At 45.9% G+C, this 16711-nt stretch overlaps 1 protein-coding gene across 1 annotated transcript in view; it reads right to left on the bottom strand.

The window, feature by feature from the left end:
* Positions 1-12383, bottom strand: part of LOC135369201 (uncharacterized) — a 37920-nt gene extending 25537 nt beyond the window's left edge. The window contains exons 1-4 of the mRNA XM_064602833.1: positions 12155-12383; positions 11964-12090; positions 8656-8888; positions 3664-3816 (exon numbers count right to left, since the gene is read on the bottom strand). Of these exons, the coding sequence (XP_064458903.1) occupies positions 3664-3816; positions 8656-8812 (310 nt within the window). The 5' untranslated portion in view covers positions 8813-8888; positions 11964-12090; positions 12155-12383. The remainder of the gene's footprint in view (positions 1-3663; positions 3817-8655; positions 8889-11963; positions 12091-12154) is intronic.
* Between the last annotated feature and the right edge of the window lie 4328 nt (positions 12384-16711).

Below are 16711 nucleotides of genomic sequence, written 5' to 3'. Positions count from 1 at the left end.
CGGTATTTACAAAAATGTTAACTTTTCATCAAAGCGCCGGAGACCATGGCAGAGACCAACACCATGACAGTGAATAAAGAATGGACCACCAATGAACGCCGTTTCGGCCGTCCCGATTTCGCATGTATTGCCGTATTTGCATCGCGCTGACACCACAACACGTGATATCGGTCGCGCCGTGCTACAGTAGAATCTCGATGATACTATCCCGGCTGATACGAATTTTCCCGAAGTCCCGGCCGGAAAGCCTAATATTTAGTGTATTACTATTGGGATAATACGAACGACATTGGTAGCGATTCCGGATTATACGAAAAAAAATCGCCGCATTGAGTCCGGAGAACTGTGGAACTCGATGACGGATTAAGCCGACTGAGGAGCGAACATGAAAAGGAAGGAAGGAAATCCCGCCAAAGGAACTGTTTCACCGTCTCCTCCGTGACCCCGACAGCGTACAGTTCAGTGCACCATGAGTCATTGAGTCTCCCCTCGTTGGCACGTGTGGGGGGGAGGAGGATGACTACATGTTGCCGTTGCGAGAACGGACTCGTGGTGCTCGTGGTGCGCAGTCAGTGTCAGCCATGTCCGAAGTTCTGCAACATGTCACGCAAGTGGAAAGCTCTGTCCTTCAAGGATATACTTGAAATCTTATCCAGAGTGGATGAAGAGCCGAAGAGAAAGCGTGCCGACCTCGCAAAGGAGCTTGGCATCCCGCAATCGACACTCAGCACGATCGTCGGCCAGCGAGACAGAATTCTGCAGAACGTCCAACAGTTTGGGATCAACGTGAAGCAGGCTAGGCCTCCACAACACGTCAAGCTTGAGGAGGTCCTTTTAGCCTGGTTTAAGGAAGTTACAGCAGCCGGTATCAACGTCAACGGCAAAGTGTTACGGGAAAAGGCAGACGAGATTGCACTCTCCCTTGGAGTAGAAAATTTCCTGGTCTCCGCTGGTTGGCGTCATCGATTTAGAGCAAGGCACGGACTTGTTTACAAGAGCGTCTGTGGTGAAGGGAAGAAGGTGGACGACGATGTCGTTAGCGACCAGTGCTCTGCACATCCAAAACAAGTTGAGCTTCAGAATGTTCCTGCCCCCAATGCAACAAGACATTTGCAGCCGCTGGACGTTGGCATCATTCGGAACGTTAGGCACCATTTCAAAGGGCTTCTGGTGCGGTGTCATCTCGCAAAAATCGACCGAAAAGACCAGGATTTGCAGATCAACCTCTTGGACGCTCTGCATTTTGTCGCTGTGTCATGGGACTGCCACGACAATACCGAACTGCTTTCGGAAGTGCGTATTTACCATATGTGACTTTTGCACTAAAAGTTTCCATTTTGTAGCCCATGGCTTTAGTGTAATTTTTCTGGCATTAACTGTCGCAAGATAGACATGCAATTCTTCTGTTTAAAGCCCCTATTCTCTTAAATTTTACATGAGAGTGCTTCCTGCTTTTCAGGAAAGCCTACAACTTACTGGAGTGGTTACCTTCATTTCAAAATTTTATGTCAGGCAGTAGCATGTTATACGGATGAGGCTGTAATTGTTTCAAACAACCACGGGCCATTTGTGAAACAAACGAATTGGCATCCTGCCTCAGCCTTGCCATGAACACCCTTTAGTTTCTTTGCACTCGCCCTAGCGAGCTGCACTACTGAAAGTTTAGAAACAAAGGACATCTTTAAGACACCCTTCTTGGTCGTGGGCGTCATTATTTGAGAGTCCTAACTTTTTAAAGGCGACCTCACAGACATCAAATCAAAGCCCCCGTCGATACCGCTAAACTGCACGTGGGAGGGGCGCCACCCCTTCCACAGACGATGTCTGCAACACTAACTTTGGATAACTTTATCTTAAACTAAACACTGTCCCGCCTGTGTTGGTCCTGCAGCAAGGGCAATTTCGTAAAGGAGGCTTCACCTCATGCACAGAAGCATCAGGTGAAGCCCACTTTCGGGTTGTGTCGTTCAAAATTCGTGGAATAGTCGAATACTCGAAAAATCGAGTAGTTAGAGAGTTTGATATTCGACTTGAATTCAAGAACTCGAATATTCACACACCCCTACTAAAAACAGTTTGAAATGCTAAAAAAAAAAACCTCTACTGAAAAGTGTTTTGAAGCAGAATATGATACATTTGTTAAACGAAAAAAAAAAAAAAAACGTAATAGTTCAGTTTTGGGACAAAATATACACATAGTTTATATTTAACATATTGTTCATCAACTACCAGAAATACATAAATTATCCAGTATGAATTACTTCCATAAAACTAAAGCAACAATCAAAAGCTAAACCATATTACTTTTAAACTTGAAATGTAACAGTTCCTGCCTGAACTATAACTTCAGTCCAGAGCAATGTAAACGAACAAACAAGAAAACACCCGCCGGTCAATGAGGCTTTCGGAGGGCTCCGGAGGCGCCAATTTCAAAAAGAAAGGAACAAACGTGGAAGATTCAATTCGCCGTTTTTGTCACTGAGATTCGAATTCCCGAATCTCGAATCCTTGCCTGGGATTCGTGGATTCGGTTGGCACATCCCTAATTTATGCATTTCGTGCATTAACGTCGTGACGTTCATCTTTTGACACGATGGCGGGTCGTCAAAGGAACGAGTGCAACGATTTGGAAATAGCGAAGAATGGAGACAACGAAAACGTGCTCACGTGCCGTTTCTGTAACTTGGTGTTGTCGTCAGATACGGCGAAGAAAGGAACACCTCGCATCGGCAACAAGACATGATAGTCTAAAGAAGAAAGCGAAAGGTGCACAGACAATGTTTGGAGTTTGCTATGCAAACACTGCCCAGCGGCAAAAAAAAAACAATGGCAGGAGTGCACCAGCTTCATCACAAGCAACTCATCAAAGTTTTCGGCAAGCCCATGGAGGGGATCCACGATGACGCAAAAGACGCGAAACTGCGCTTCATTGCAGACGTGTCTCCCGACATCCTGGGGTATCCTACCGTAAATACATGCGATTTATTTTAGATTCATTATCTGCGGCGTTGGATATTTAGTATAGCAATACTGTAGCAATATTTTCTCTTATGATGGGAAAAATTCTAAGCCAGATATAAAAACTCTGAAACCATTATTCCCTAGAAATTGGTACACACTTTCATTTAAAACAAACTTCATGCAAATCAAACAATTTTTTGCAGCGCAAAACAATTTAAAAAATGTATGGGGATTCCCGTAAAGGCCCCGAGGGGTGATGCACTTGCCTTAAACGTGTAGCCATATATATTTTGCCGAGTTCCTGTGTCATTCTGAGCAAGAACAACGAGTTGTATTTTACCCGAAAAATACACAAATAAAGAAATTTCACCCGATTCCACCATGTTTTGCTGATCACCAGATAACACCCGATATTTACCCCCCGAATTCTGAAAACAATAAAACCCGAAAACATCCAGCTTTACTTATAATTGAGAACATACGGTAGTATTGAGATGCAACAGTGATGTGAAATTTGATAAAGAATCTCCACGTCTATTTTCCATAACTTTGAGAATTTTCCATTGAACAGAACACGTGCATGAAAGCTGATACCTGGCTGTCAGAAAGCTAAAACGCATTTCTGTTGCATGCCTTTTTTTTGTCCATGTCATGCTATTGAGTTTGGTGTTGACTAAATCTCCTTGACCATTTTGTATTTACCTTCTGATTTTGATTCACAGCCGTGTCCCATCTGGTCCTGCTCAGTCGAGAGTGCAACGTTATAAGGCTCCGTTTTGACTTCCATGATTGGATGTTCCTTTGAAGATTCCTCTCGAGGTTCTTCTTTAATGTCACACGTCCCAGCTGTCACTCCTGAAGTAAAACAAAAAAGGAGAGAAGTAAGCCACAATGCAAGTATTCGAGTCACATGACAACCACCTCCATACTTTTTCTGAACCTAGTTTAACTATGTTGCAGTACATCTAGAGGTGTGCGCTGTTGCCAGTAACGGAAAGTCAGGGCGCCGCCACAGCCAATGCTGTACGAATTCAGGCGTGGGAAAGGGTTGGATGAAAGGATTTGAGTTTGTGAAGGGAGCGTATGCCCCATGCAGCACCTATAGGGGCACCACAAGCGAATCCCCTAGTGGGAGGAGTGGGCACTGTTCCCAGGACTTGTGGCACCCTCCAGGGATGGGCATAAATACATTTTTTGAGTATTTAAATATAAACCCAAAATACTGTGTTGAAATGGGATTTTAAACACTCTTCATAAATACATTTTGATATGAGTATTTACCGTATTTGCCCGAATGTAGGTAGGTCGACCCCTTTTTCCCAAATCAGCTTCTAAAAAGTAGGGGGTCGACTTACAATCCGGTCAACGCTTCCGCGGTGCCCTAAATTCCGGAGCACTTGAAGGAAAACCCGGGAGAATGCAGGGTCCATGTTTCGAATTACGTGGCATGCGTCACTTGAGCGGAGAAGGAGAACTGCGAAGCGAAACTGAACACAAGACGCTAAGCGACGCTACCGTGCACATCATGGGGAAGGTTCGGCGTTCATTTCCTGCATCTTTCAAGCGGCGTGTAATCCTCTATGCCAAAGAGACGAACAACTGTGCTGCCGAACAGGAGTTCGGTGTCTCTGAACGAGTTGTGCGTCAGTGGCGAAAACAACTGGGTGCAATCTTTTGACTGCAGCGCAACACTCCGTGGGTTCAGAGGGCCAAGGACAGGACGTTACCCGACACTTGAAGCAAAGTTGAAAACATTTGTTGAAGAAACGCGAGACAGGAAACTTTTGGTGAGCTGCGAGATGATCCAGATTGAAGCAAGACGCCTTGCCAACGAAGAAAACATTCCGGGCTCACAGTTTAAGGCAAGTCGACACTGGGTCACGGACTTCATGCAACGGAACGCACTGGCCCTTCGTCGACGGACCAGGATCGCCCAAAAGCTTCCTGAGGCGTACGAGGAGAAGGTGTTGGCGTTCCACCGCTATTTCCTGAAGCTCCGGGACCAACAAAACTACATGATCGGGCAAATCAGCAACGCTGACCAGACGCCTGTGTTTTTTGACATGACGAGCAACACTACGGTGGCAGCGAAAGGCAGCCGGGAAGTAAGCCTTCTCTCGTCGGGAAAGGAGAAGTTGCGTTTTACGGTTATGCTGTCGTGCCTCGCTGACGGCACAAAGCTCAGGCCGTACATCGTATTCAAACGGAAGACGCTGCCAAAAGGTGAACAATTTCCAAAAGAAGTCATCGTTCGGACGAACGAAAAAGGCTTCATGAACGAAGACATGGTTGCGGAATGGATTCGTCTCGTCTGGTGCCTACGACCTGGAGCACTCTTGCGACCAAAGAACCTGCTCGTTCTTGACTCCTTTCGCGGACACATTACCGAAAAGGTGAAGAAGGCGTTTTGTGACGCAGGTACGGACATGCTTGTGATTCCCGGGGGACTCACTAGTCAACTGCAGCCGCTCGACGTGAGTGTCAATAAGCCGTTTAAGAACAACGTGTGGCGGATGTACAATGAATGGTTGGCGAGAGACGATCACGTGCTTACTCCAGCCGGGAGGATCAAGAGAGCGTCACTCACGGAAGTGCGCAAGTGGGTAGCGTCGGAGTTGGGCAGCCTTGCCCCGGGACCTTGTGATGCGCGCGTTCAAGAAGTGTGGACTCTGTTTGGATGATGATGTCTCCTACAGCAGTGACGAAGAGTGCGGCAGCACGACAGAGGAAGAGTCTTCTTCTGACGACGAATAAACATCTTTTTCTGTGTGAAAAACTTTTTATCCATTTTTGCCGATTCAAAAGTGGGGGGGTCGACTTATTCTCGGGTAAATACGGTAAATACAAAATATACATACAGTATTTCAATTGCTTAACTGCCATAAATACTGTGAGGAAGATTGCATCTGAAATGACAGACATAATGATGATCATAACAGCAAATCAGTGAGCAACAATAACATTTATTGGTTAAATTATCGTGACAGTTTTAATATTATTCAAATTATTACAGTTAAACCTCTATGTAACGAAGTCGGTAAACACAACGCAAAACTTCGCTATATGGAGAACTTAGTTATAGAGAACGTTAGCTAAATTTTTGTGGTTGTTACTGCAGTTAAGTAGCCTGAAGTTCCCGGGAATATAACGCACAAAAAACAAGACTATGGAAGAGAAAGAAGCAATTTATTTGGCACAGAAATAGTCAGTTACTCGCTTTTGCACAGTCTTGATGAACGTCGTTGTTGCAGACCGTTCATAGTTTGCCAGCGCCACCAGAGCACCCTCCTGGTCCTTGTTCGATGCCGCGTATCGTCGAAGCACGTCAATAGAGTCGAGCACCTCCCTAACAGATGGCACACATATGTCCTCTTCAGTGTCGCACTCGCTGTCCTCGTGTGTATCCATATGCAGACCGGCGACAATGTCGGCCTCAGTAAGCTCCTCTGTGCATACTGCCGTTGAGTCGGCGTCCAAAAAGTCCTCCAGTGCAACATCAACCGGCACCCCACCTTGTTCTCGAAGTTCTTCCCATCGCTGGAGCACAGCAAGCGCGTCCAAAGTGTCTTCCAGTATGCTGGACTCAGCTTCCTCCACGTCAGCACATGGGATGTCTTCTGCCTAATCAGTCCTCTCAAACCCCGCCTTCCTGAAGCAGTAGCAGTTTGTGATGACCTCGCGTTTGGTTGCTGACCAGCTCGCTGCAAGCATGTCCACGGCTTGGGTGGCGTCTACTTTCTATTCTCTGCCGAATCGAATGTCCAGCAGCTGTCGGTCCACTACACGTGCGCGATAGGCGCACTGCCTCACACTCCTTATAATGCCTTGATCCAGTATTTGGATCAGCGATGTGCAGTTCGGTGGAAAAAATCGCAGCTCTACGTTCGTAAGATGGAGGTCGACATAGTGGGCTGAGCAGTTGTCGAGCAGAAGGCACACATGCCGGCCCTGCTTTTCCATTTCACGGTCAAAGTCCCGGAGCCACTCACTGAAAATTGCTCGTGACATCCACGCTTTTTGGTTGGCGGCGGACATCACCGGGACCCTCCTTCCACGAAAGCAGTAAGGGTTCTGGCTCTGTCCGATTACAAGGGGAAGCCGCTTGTCGCTGCTGTCCATGTTCACACAGAAAAGGACGGAAAACCGTTGCTTACTTTGAGTCCCACCTTCACAACGGCGTCCCTTCAGGGTCAGAGTGCCTCCAGGCATCATTTGTTAAAACAAGGCGGTCTCATCCGCGTTGTAGATGTTCTTAGGCTGGCATTTCTCCAGGATTCCCCTCAGTTCTTCTTCCTGCCACGTGGCAGCCCCAACAACGTCAGCAGAAAGAGATTTGCCACACAGAACTCTGCAGACAATCGCGTGTCTTTTCTTGAATTTCTCCAGCCAGTCGCTGCTGGTCTTGAAGTCGTCGCAGCCAAGCATGTTTCCAAAGTTGACAGCCTGACATTGTACGATAGCACCGGTGAGTGGAACACGCGAGGCCAGCATCTCCATGAACCAGGTGAACGTCGCTTTGTCGACGTCGTCATAATGCGCAACCTTCAGCCTCTTCCTCGTGGTGTTGGTCCTCGCTGCGACGGCTGCAAGGACGTTCTCTTTGGCCTTCAGGATCGTTGACAAAGAATTCGCCGGGATTCCGAACCTCGCAGCTACGTCCTTTTTCTTTTCACCCTTGGCAACTGCGTTGATGATCTGCACCTTGGCATCTACGGACAACGATTTCCGCTTGAGCACGTTTGCCATGGCGTCCACTTTACCCGCTCACACGCGGAACCAAAAGTGACAACTGACCGGCGGGTGTAAACCGTAGGAAGAAAGGAGGGGGCCTCCTTCCTTCTCATTCGTCGAACGCTGGTTGCGCACGCCGGTTGCGCCGGTCACAGAACCCCTGGCGCCCTCCTCTCACCACCTCTCCTTTTTACAGGCTTCTCCAACACAAGGAGCGACCTGGATATGGTGCGTCCGGCACCCCGGATGGCCCTGAATTCCAGAAAGTTCGAAACGGCACACTATTTCCAAGAATCTGAGCGGTGTTCAGCGCGCGTGGAGCTTCGTAACACAGAGAACATGGGCAAACGCACTTCGCTGTACGGAAAACCCAAATACATGGGCTTCAATGGGACAAATGTAAAAGCATTTGAAAAAGTTTGCTAAATAGAGAAATTCGCAGCATAGAGAGTTCGCTATAGGGAGGTTTAACTGTATATATTACAGTGAAACCTCGTTAAAATGTAACCGCTTAAGCCGTAATTCCACTTAAGCAGTAGTTGCACCGAATCCCCGTCGCAACTCCCATTGAAACCAATGTATCTGAACCCGCTTAAGCCGTAGCTGCTCGCAGCCTCAATATCGGTTAATGTGTACTTTTCGTCCTGAAACAGACCATGCAGAACAAAAACACTAGCTCCTCCCGCACCAGAAACAAAGATTTGGAAGCACGTGTCTCCTGCATAGACGGAGCGACGCCCATACGTTACTCCTGCGAGGAGGAGAGGTCATTCTCCCGCAGAGTGGAGAGGGCAAGTAGGCTCTGAACCTCCTCCCCCTCCTATAGTTTCGTTTCTCACTTCTTTGTCACTTGTGTTGGCTTTTGGGACAGCACTATGCCACCGTGACATAACTTACTGAAACCTCGCTGTGATACGTTCCGTAAGATACTCACCCAGTTACATGAATTATAAGATAATTTACCGTAGCTATTGCTTCTTGATGGAGAGTCGCCGCTGCACTGTTCCTGAATCTGGCCTTGTTCATGTAGGCCTGCAGCATCAGGAGGTTCCACTTTTACTCTGGAAAGCTGAACAGTGAACTTTGGGGATGGGCGCATTTCTTGCAGCTGTGGACCCATATGGCTGGGACTCAAGAACTCAAACGCACAGGTATCACTTGGCTCTTCTTTAATGAGAAGTAAACGCCCTTTGTCCCTGAAATGAAACAAAACGAGACAAGTGGGTGACACGGTGTTTCACGTAATACGGTCAGAAAACGCGTCGAAAAATCTACTTGTCCAAATATTATGGGCTCAATGCTACTCAGGGTGCGTCATGAAAAACTAGCCAAGGTGAAAAAAAATTGTTCGTCGCACGCCAAAAAAAGATGGACTGTATAGTGTTACATTACCGGTGGTGTTAGGATAGTGAAACCATTTTTGTAATTAATTAATGAAGTGAAAACAATTAGTCAGTTTTTTAATTGTAAGAATTAGAGCCAAAATGTCAATAGGAAAGTTGTAGTGGGCTACAGAGCCGTAGTGAGGGGGTTGCAAGAGGGGCATCCGCCCTGACGCCCACGGCTGAGAGGGCTCCGAACGGCATGTTGGGGTGGTTTGGTTGGCCAGTATAAAGTAGGAATGAAGAGAATTTGAACTTCTGGTCTCGGCAGTGTAAATGGCCGTTTTCTTCTGACAGCAGTGGGGGGGGTGCTTTAGATTTGCCCTGACCCGGGTGCAAACTCACCTCGCTACGGCTCTGGTGGGCTATACAACAACATGAAACCTGTTGATTGCAACTTCGTACCTGTAAGGTATCCTTTTGGTGCCGGCTCCAAAGACTAACTTTAGGTGAGCAAAAAAAAAGAAAGACGACGTCAGACCCACTGGCGGAGAGTTTTCATTCTGCTGGAGGGGGCCAGGGCACAACGGCCTCGCTCCCCCCTTTCATGCACAGAGGTCGGGCAGGGTGTCCGGAATTCCTTGTTGCGATGTCGTGAGGCAAATTTTTACAGGATTACGGGACATTTTTACAAGATCACAGGATTTTTTTTACAGGACTACAGGATTTTTACAGGAGGGCTGGCAGGGTGTCCGAAATTCCTTGATGCGACGTCGTGAGGCAAATTTTGACAGGATTACAGGACATTTTTACGGGATCACAGGATTTTTTTTTACAGGACTACAGGATTTTTACAGGAGGCCTGGCAGGGTGTCCGGAATTCCTTGTTGCGATGTCGTGAGGCAAATTTTGACAGGATTACAGGACATTTTTACAAGATCACATGATTTTTTTTACAGGACTACAGGATTTTTACAGGAGGGCTGGCAGGGTGTCCGAAATTCCTTGATGCGACGTCGTGAGGCAAATTTTGACAGGATTACAGGACATTTTTACGGGATCACAGGATTTTTTTTTACAGGACTACAGGATTTTTACAGGAGGCCTGGCAGGGTGTCCGGAATTCATTGTTGCAATGTCGTGAGGCAAATTTTGACAGGATTACAAGGTTTTTTTTACAGGATTTTTACAGGAGGTCAGGCAGGGTGTCCGGAATTCCTTGTTGCGACGGCGGCAGACAAATTTTTACAGGATTATCATGATCACCAAAACGCGCAGTTCTTAGGATATCTTTCGAAACTATCATCTTAAGTGTCAGCTAGGTAGACTTCCTGGAGGGGGCCTGGTCCCCCTGGGAAAGTTCCGGGGTGCTGAGGACCCCCATGCCCCCCGCAGTCGTCGCCCACGATCGGACCTGTCACAGCACTCTCAAGCGTCCCGTTAATGAACGAGGGCTAGTCGTAGCTTTCACTGATATTTTCGCTTGACCCCTCGCACCCCTGCTAGGGGTCCCACATTGGTGGTTTGCAAACCGAAAGTAGGTCTCTGGAGACAGAGGAAAAGTTCCACGGGGTTAACAGTTGTTATGTTGCCGATGCAAGGCCAACTCTCCTTTGCCAGAGCCAGATTGCTCTTTAGATTTTTATTTCTCAAAGAATCTAGGTTCTTCCGTTCTGGTAAGTTCTGAAAGTTTCTTTTTTTACACCGAGTTTAAGTAACAGAAGCGTATACGAAGAGCGGAGTCAAGTCCTGTAGATCAGATAAACAAAATACAGAAATCAACACTGAAGATTTTTGTTCAAGTTTAATTGATACAAGCTTTCGCGTGGAGGTGCACACTTCTTCAGGTACAAAGTGAAGTAGTGACACACATAAGTATATATAGTATAGACATAAACATATATATATATACACTTAAGCGTGTCATCACTTCACTTTGTACTTGAAGAAGCATGCTCCTCCATGTGAACGCTTGTATAAATTAAACTTAAACAAAAATCTTCAGTGTCGATTTCTGTATTTTGAACACAGAGTTAAAAAAAAAAAAAAAGTGGAGCCGTTATGAAATGGGTGGCAATCATAAGGCTGAACTATAAGAAGGCCAAAAAGCCAGAGGACAGAACTACCAATGGAAAAAAAAGAGAAAGAAAAATGGCTCTATGCTCAATTAATCGCAATAAAATAAAGTTGTTGGTGTTTGCCAAAATAAATTGTTAAAAAAGTGCAACGCTGAAAATAATTCCTGTGGAAATCCACTTTTTCAGACAACTTTTCGAAAATAACGGTAGCAAAATTAAAGGGACAGGTTAGGGTTAGTTCATTATCACATGCTGCCAACTGACACGGGCGGGTTGCAGATAAGTTACTTTATAATTTATTGAGGCGACGGGGTGCTGACAATTCCCACCTGCCGGTTTATTGAGGTGCCACAGAGTTCAACAAATGCATAACCCCATAGCAAGGAGTCCGTAATTTCTGCTTTTAAAAAAATCTTTCCTCAACACATTAATTCCCAATGCCTGTCCTGAACTCGACTTCGTTGCCCTACTACTTTATGTAGCAGTTCTAGCTTTTCAAAATACACTTTTCATTTCTCGATGGCTCGTGATTGTTCGTTGGGCCTTCTGAGTGTTTGATATGTCGATTTTTTTGCCTTTTGATGGGCTCCTTTATGGAACGCCAGAGTGGATAAGTGGAGAACGAATGAACATGTTTCACGAGACACACCTTTTACACGCGGTGTGGTGCACACGCCTTGATCTGAATGCATGTTTTTATTTCTCATTTGAAGAAAACCACGCTTATAATTCCCTTTTTAAGGCTCCGTCGTGTCTTGAAAAAGAGGAAAAAAGTTGGAACCCACCCTGCTTTATTGGCACACGTTACAGCATTTAATTATACTCAAGGGGAATTCTGCAGGCCAATGTCACACGGCTAGATAGAACTCACTGCGTTCTGAAGATGGAATCTTGTTTTTCTCGACTGGCTCGAGCATGGGGTGTGTATGTCCTGCTCCCTTGATGTTCTGTCCTGGTTGCTTCTCCAATTGTTATTCGTCCCCGACAATCCCGGAGCACTAGGATAGCACGGAACAAAGGATGTTATCCACAGTAATAATAATAACTGGGAAGTAGACTTACACGTAATGTCAGACAGCCTCTTTGTGTAGCGACGATCCCAATGTCGTCTCCATTGACAGAGCACCAATCTAATTCGCCTCGAAGTAAAGAGTAAAGGGTGCTTCTAAACAACACTTGAAGCTACTTTGCCATTACTACTAGAAGCGTGCTAGGAGCTTTAAACTTTTTGCCGCGAACATGTTAACATGTTCAATTACCGCCATGGAAGAAAGGAGGAAAGAATGAAAGAATGGTGCCGATGTCGTTGCGTGGCGCTAAACTTGCATAAAAAGAGATAAAATATGATGATACGTCTAAGAACTATAGAACTATACAATCGCGTTTTCTGGCACGTATCTTGAAGAATTTTATTCCCGATATTACGGAACTCCCGTTAATTTTCGTGTACGCAACAGAAAAAGCGTTCTGATCACGATGGTTGGACATTGTCTGCTAACTTCCCGGCGTTCATCGCAAACTACGAAATCTTGTTCATGCAACGTAACAGAGCTACCAGGCGTTTTAAATTCCATATTGCGGATTAGTGATAAGAAACTTTTTTCCTTTACCGCTGAGCGTTTTTGTCAGTGTAACCTTTTATGCCAGTCGGTCTGCGGGCTGTTTTCCAGCGAAGAGCGTCATAAAAAATCGCAGTATGGGGCATTATGAGCTAACGACCTGTTGTACCATGAACTATTAACGACAATCGGAAATAATGATGCAGTTGATATTACTGTTTGAGTGTGGGGTCCTTGCTTCACACGTGCACTTATATTTAATTCTGTAAAGTCCATTGAATACTACCCGCAATGTTATAGTCTTTCGCGCCACACTGCAAAAACTTTGCGTTGAGACTACACCACATGTACATAGAAGAAACATACATATAGGGAACATAACTATGTTCGATGTATAGGGGCGCGCGCCTGGAGTTTAGCGGAACGACGTCAGCGCCAATTTCTCCACTGTCAACGGAAGGCGAAACTACCGTCCCGTGTATGCCGGAGTGTGCTGCTGGGTGATTCCACGCGAAATGATCCAGCTGACCTGCTCGGCCCCCCCACAAAACGATCCCGAATTTTTACGAAAAATTTTTGTAGCAGTCGCTAATAAGTGCAAAACGACTCACCACGAAACATTTCTTCCCAAATCTCAATGTGGCGGGTGCTAGACACGAGCAAAGTTCGCAGCGCTGGCGAAAACCGTGCCTGGCGTGAACGGCAGGTGCGGCTCATAGAAAGCACCTCGAACTGTGTGGTTTTCTTTTGCGGATAGAGGAAACTATGCTCTACACAGCATCCAAATCCCGGTTGTCGTGCTGTAATAGGTGCAGGTATACAAGGGCCGGAAGTTTCGCAATTCTCCTCCTTCTTCGCGATTTTTTTTGTGGACAATCAAACCATTAAATTTTAGTGAATATTTTTTTCCTGCCAAGGGCACCAAGGAATACTTCAACAGGAAAAATCGCCAGACACGTAACTTTCATAGTCATTGCAGGAAAAAAAGAGGAAGTATGCGATTTTTCCAAAATTCGCTACATTCGACCGTAGGCTCGATTGTTGTAACACGCAATGAAGAGGTCGGAAGATACGCCTGAAACCAACGCAGTTTTATAGAACGAGTCTTCCTCTACAACATATTAAAAAAGCCCGAGCGTGTGTTTTCGTATACAGGAGAAAATACTTTTTTTTGTAGTAGAGGGTATTACGACCACAAAAAGAAAAGAAAAAGACCAACAAAAGAAGCTGTCACCAAACTTCATCCGCACGGGCGACTTCCTGTCTTTCGTTCTGACAATGAAAACCCCGGAGTGGCATAGCTTTTGTAGCGAGGACAGGTCCTGAGCGTCCTATCATCAACTCGTGCACTCCAGTTCAATAAATGTATCACAGTGCAGTGAATATGTCTCTAAACCCTATGGAACGTAATTTCAGTGGGGCTTTAAAACAACAGTGTTGGCACGAGACTGTCCTTTTAACCACTGAAGTCTGCAACACACATTTGGCTTCCACTTGAGCATCATTTATTCAGTTGTTAGAACATTGCTACGGAATAAAGCAAATGTTGATATTCAGATAATATAAGCCACAAGTTTATTTGGTCTCACTGAGCTCATTGAGGAGATATGTGAAGTAAAAATACTCTAGCTTTGGGATTAATTCTGAAAGAAACGAGTCATCCCGAGTGACTACCACCGTCTGTGTCTCCTTCGGACTGTACACAAACAAAACACCCTTGGACAGGTTGAGAACATATAACTGGACCTGGATTTGAGTGTAGTAGCAATGTTGATACCTTAGTGATACCTGTTCATCACACAGCTCTAGATATTCTACCAAACATCGTGCACCATCTTCAAAATTAACGCTCCTGTGAAGTATGCTTCCACGTTCTCCACCTTGCCGAATCCACAAAATAGACGCAACATTGCCATAGCTAGGAAAGTACGGCGGCACTTCACGGCGTTCACTTGCTTTCGCTGGAAACAGCTGCGCCTATGGCCTGGCTGGCGCGAGACGGTAATTACTCCGCCACCGCGAGTGGCGCTGTACGTAGTGAACTTGCACGCCACCTGGCCGAGGCGTTTCACCCTATGGTTCAACAAGCTAGGAAATGCATGTAGCGCCTGCGCTATCGCTGAAGTTTACTATAGATGCCACCAGAGTTCGAGGTAACTCGTTACAAGTAACTCGTTACTGTAACTAAGTTCCTTTTTTTGGTAACTTGTAACGTAACTCGGTACTTTTGCGACGTGGTAACTTTCAGAGGAACTCGTTCCTTTTTTTGGTAACTTTGCCAAAGTAACTTAAGTTACGTTCCAAGTTACTTTTCACTCATGTCGACACATTTTCTTGCTTTCTCTCCGGTTCCTTCATGGCATATTTTGCCATAAAACGTGATATTCAATGAGTGACAGTATTTTATTCAAGAAGTAAGAACCGCTGCCATTGAAATGAAGCTGAACCATTGTGCGCCCACAGGGAGTGGGTTCCACGAACGGGCATTTGTTCTGCGCCTCCCATTGAAAGAAAAGCAGGACCGAGGGTCGCGTCCCTTTAAGGGACCATATCGTAATCCCCTCAAGACCGTGGCTTTCGGGCGGGACCTTGTTCACCTCTAGCTTCGAGCGTAGCTCAATTCTAGCAAATTTGTGGCGCTGTTCACCACTATGACGTCATTTGTTTACAAACAGGGAGAGGTCTATTATTTGACATAAACGAAAACGATCTAAGCGTGTTGCACTCCACCGTCGGCAACTCAAGGTCTAACTCAACTGCTCACGCGCGCTGCACCTGCGTAATGCTATTTTGTGTCCGAAGTAACTTGGAAGTAACTCGTTCTTTTTTTTAAGTAACTCAGTAACTGCGAGTTACATTTCAGGCTAAAGAACTTCGTTACTAACGTAGTTACATTTTTCACACTGTAACTTAACTTGTAACGAGTTCTTTTTGACAGGTAACTTCTCAATCTATGGATGCCACACCCTTTGCCGACTTCAGTTTTTGCTCTGTTTTATTTCTAAGTCTTATGAAACGCAACTCATATGCATAAAAATATACACTTATGCTTCTGTAAGGGCGACGGGGCGCCCGAACAACGATTCATTTCACGAGCGCACAGCTTTGCGAATGGACTGAACCGAAGCGCCCGCAGTCCCCGCATAAAATACTCGCCGATGGAGCGCATGGGAGAGGGGTTCGTGGGGGAGAGGTGTGCCTTCGGGCCGCCATGTTGGTGGGCCCTAAAGTGCTGTGTGTGCCCACAGAAAACAATGGGAGGCAACAGAGATTGTGAGTATTTATTGCGCTGCAAGCATTGATCGTTGTTTGTCATCACACAATTTTGTAAGGTGCCAGTATACTGATGTGTCCTAACAGTGTTTCACAGGTGTCCTGCCGTTCGATTCTTAATTACGTTATGTTTTGCATTCCGAAACTAGACCGTCACTGCAGTGCAGCGCTGGGGATTGTACTACAGCACGTTTCCCAGCCAATATTTCAATAAGAAACGACTTGAGGTTAACAACAACCATGTATATAATATCCCGTACTGCGTTCTGGACAAAAATTGTTCCATAAAGAACGGTCCGGGAAAAGATATACTCGCATGGCAGAAAGAGATCGTTCTGTAGAATCACAGCCGTTGTTTTAGCCGTGTATGCGTTTAGTATGATTTATGTCAAGCATCGCCTTAGAAAGAGTCTTTTAGTAAACGACAGCGGTGCTTTGCCTCGCAAATATGGACACACCGAAGCAGCCCAAATAATTACCACGCAATTAGATCACACTCCCCAGACGACACAATGACGTCCATAGGACGTCCTATGGATATCTATTTGGGAACACAGGATATCCATGGGATGTCCAAACATGTCCGGCGGACATCCATGGGACATCCCGTTGTCTGCAAAAAGACGTCCTATGATTTTTCCTGGGGACATCCCGTGGGACAAGTCTGGGATATGATCAGGCTTTGATCGGATATGCCATACCGTACCCTCACGGTATTCGATATGCTTTAACACTAGCTGCAGCAAATAATTTTCACGTGAGAAGAGCAGTTTCAAAGCTTTCATGG

Source organism: Ornithodoros turicata, chromosome 9, assembly GCF_037126465.1.
Source record: "Ornithodoros turicata isolate Travis chromosome 9, ASM3712646v1, whole genome shotgun sequence".
Classification (NCBI taxonomy): Eukaryota; Metazoa; Arthropoda; class Arachnida; order Ixodida; family Argasidae; genus Ornithodoros; species Ornithodoros turicata.
Note: the sequence above shows the minus strand (reverse complement) of the source record. Positions and strands in the feature narration are given on the sequence as shown.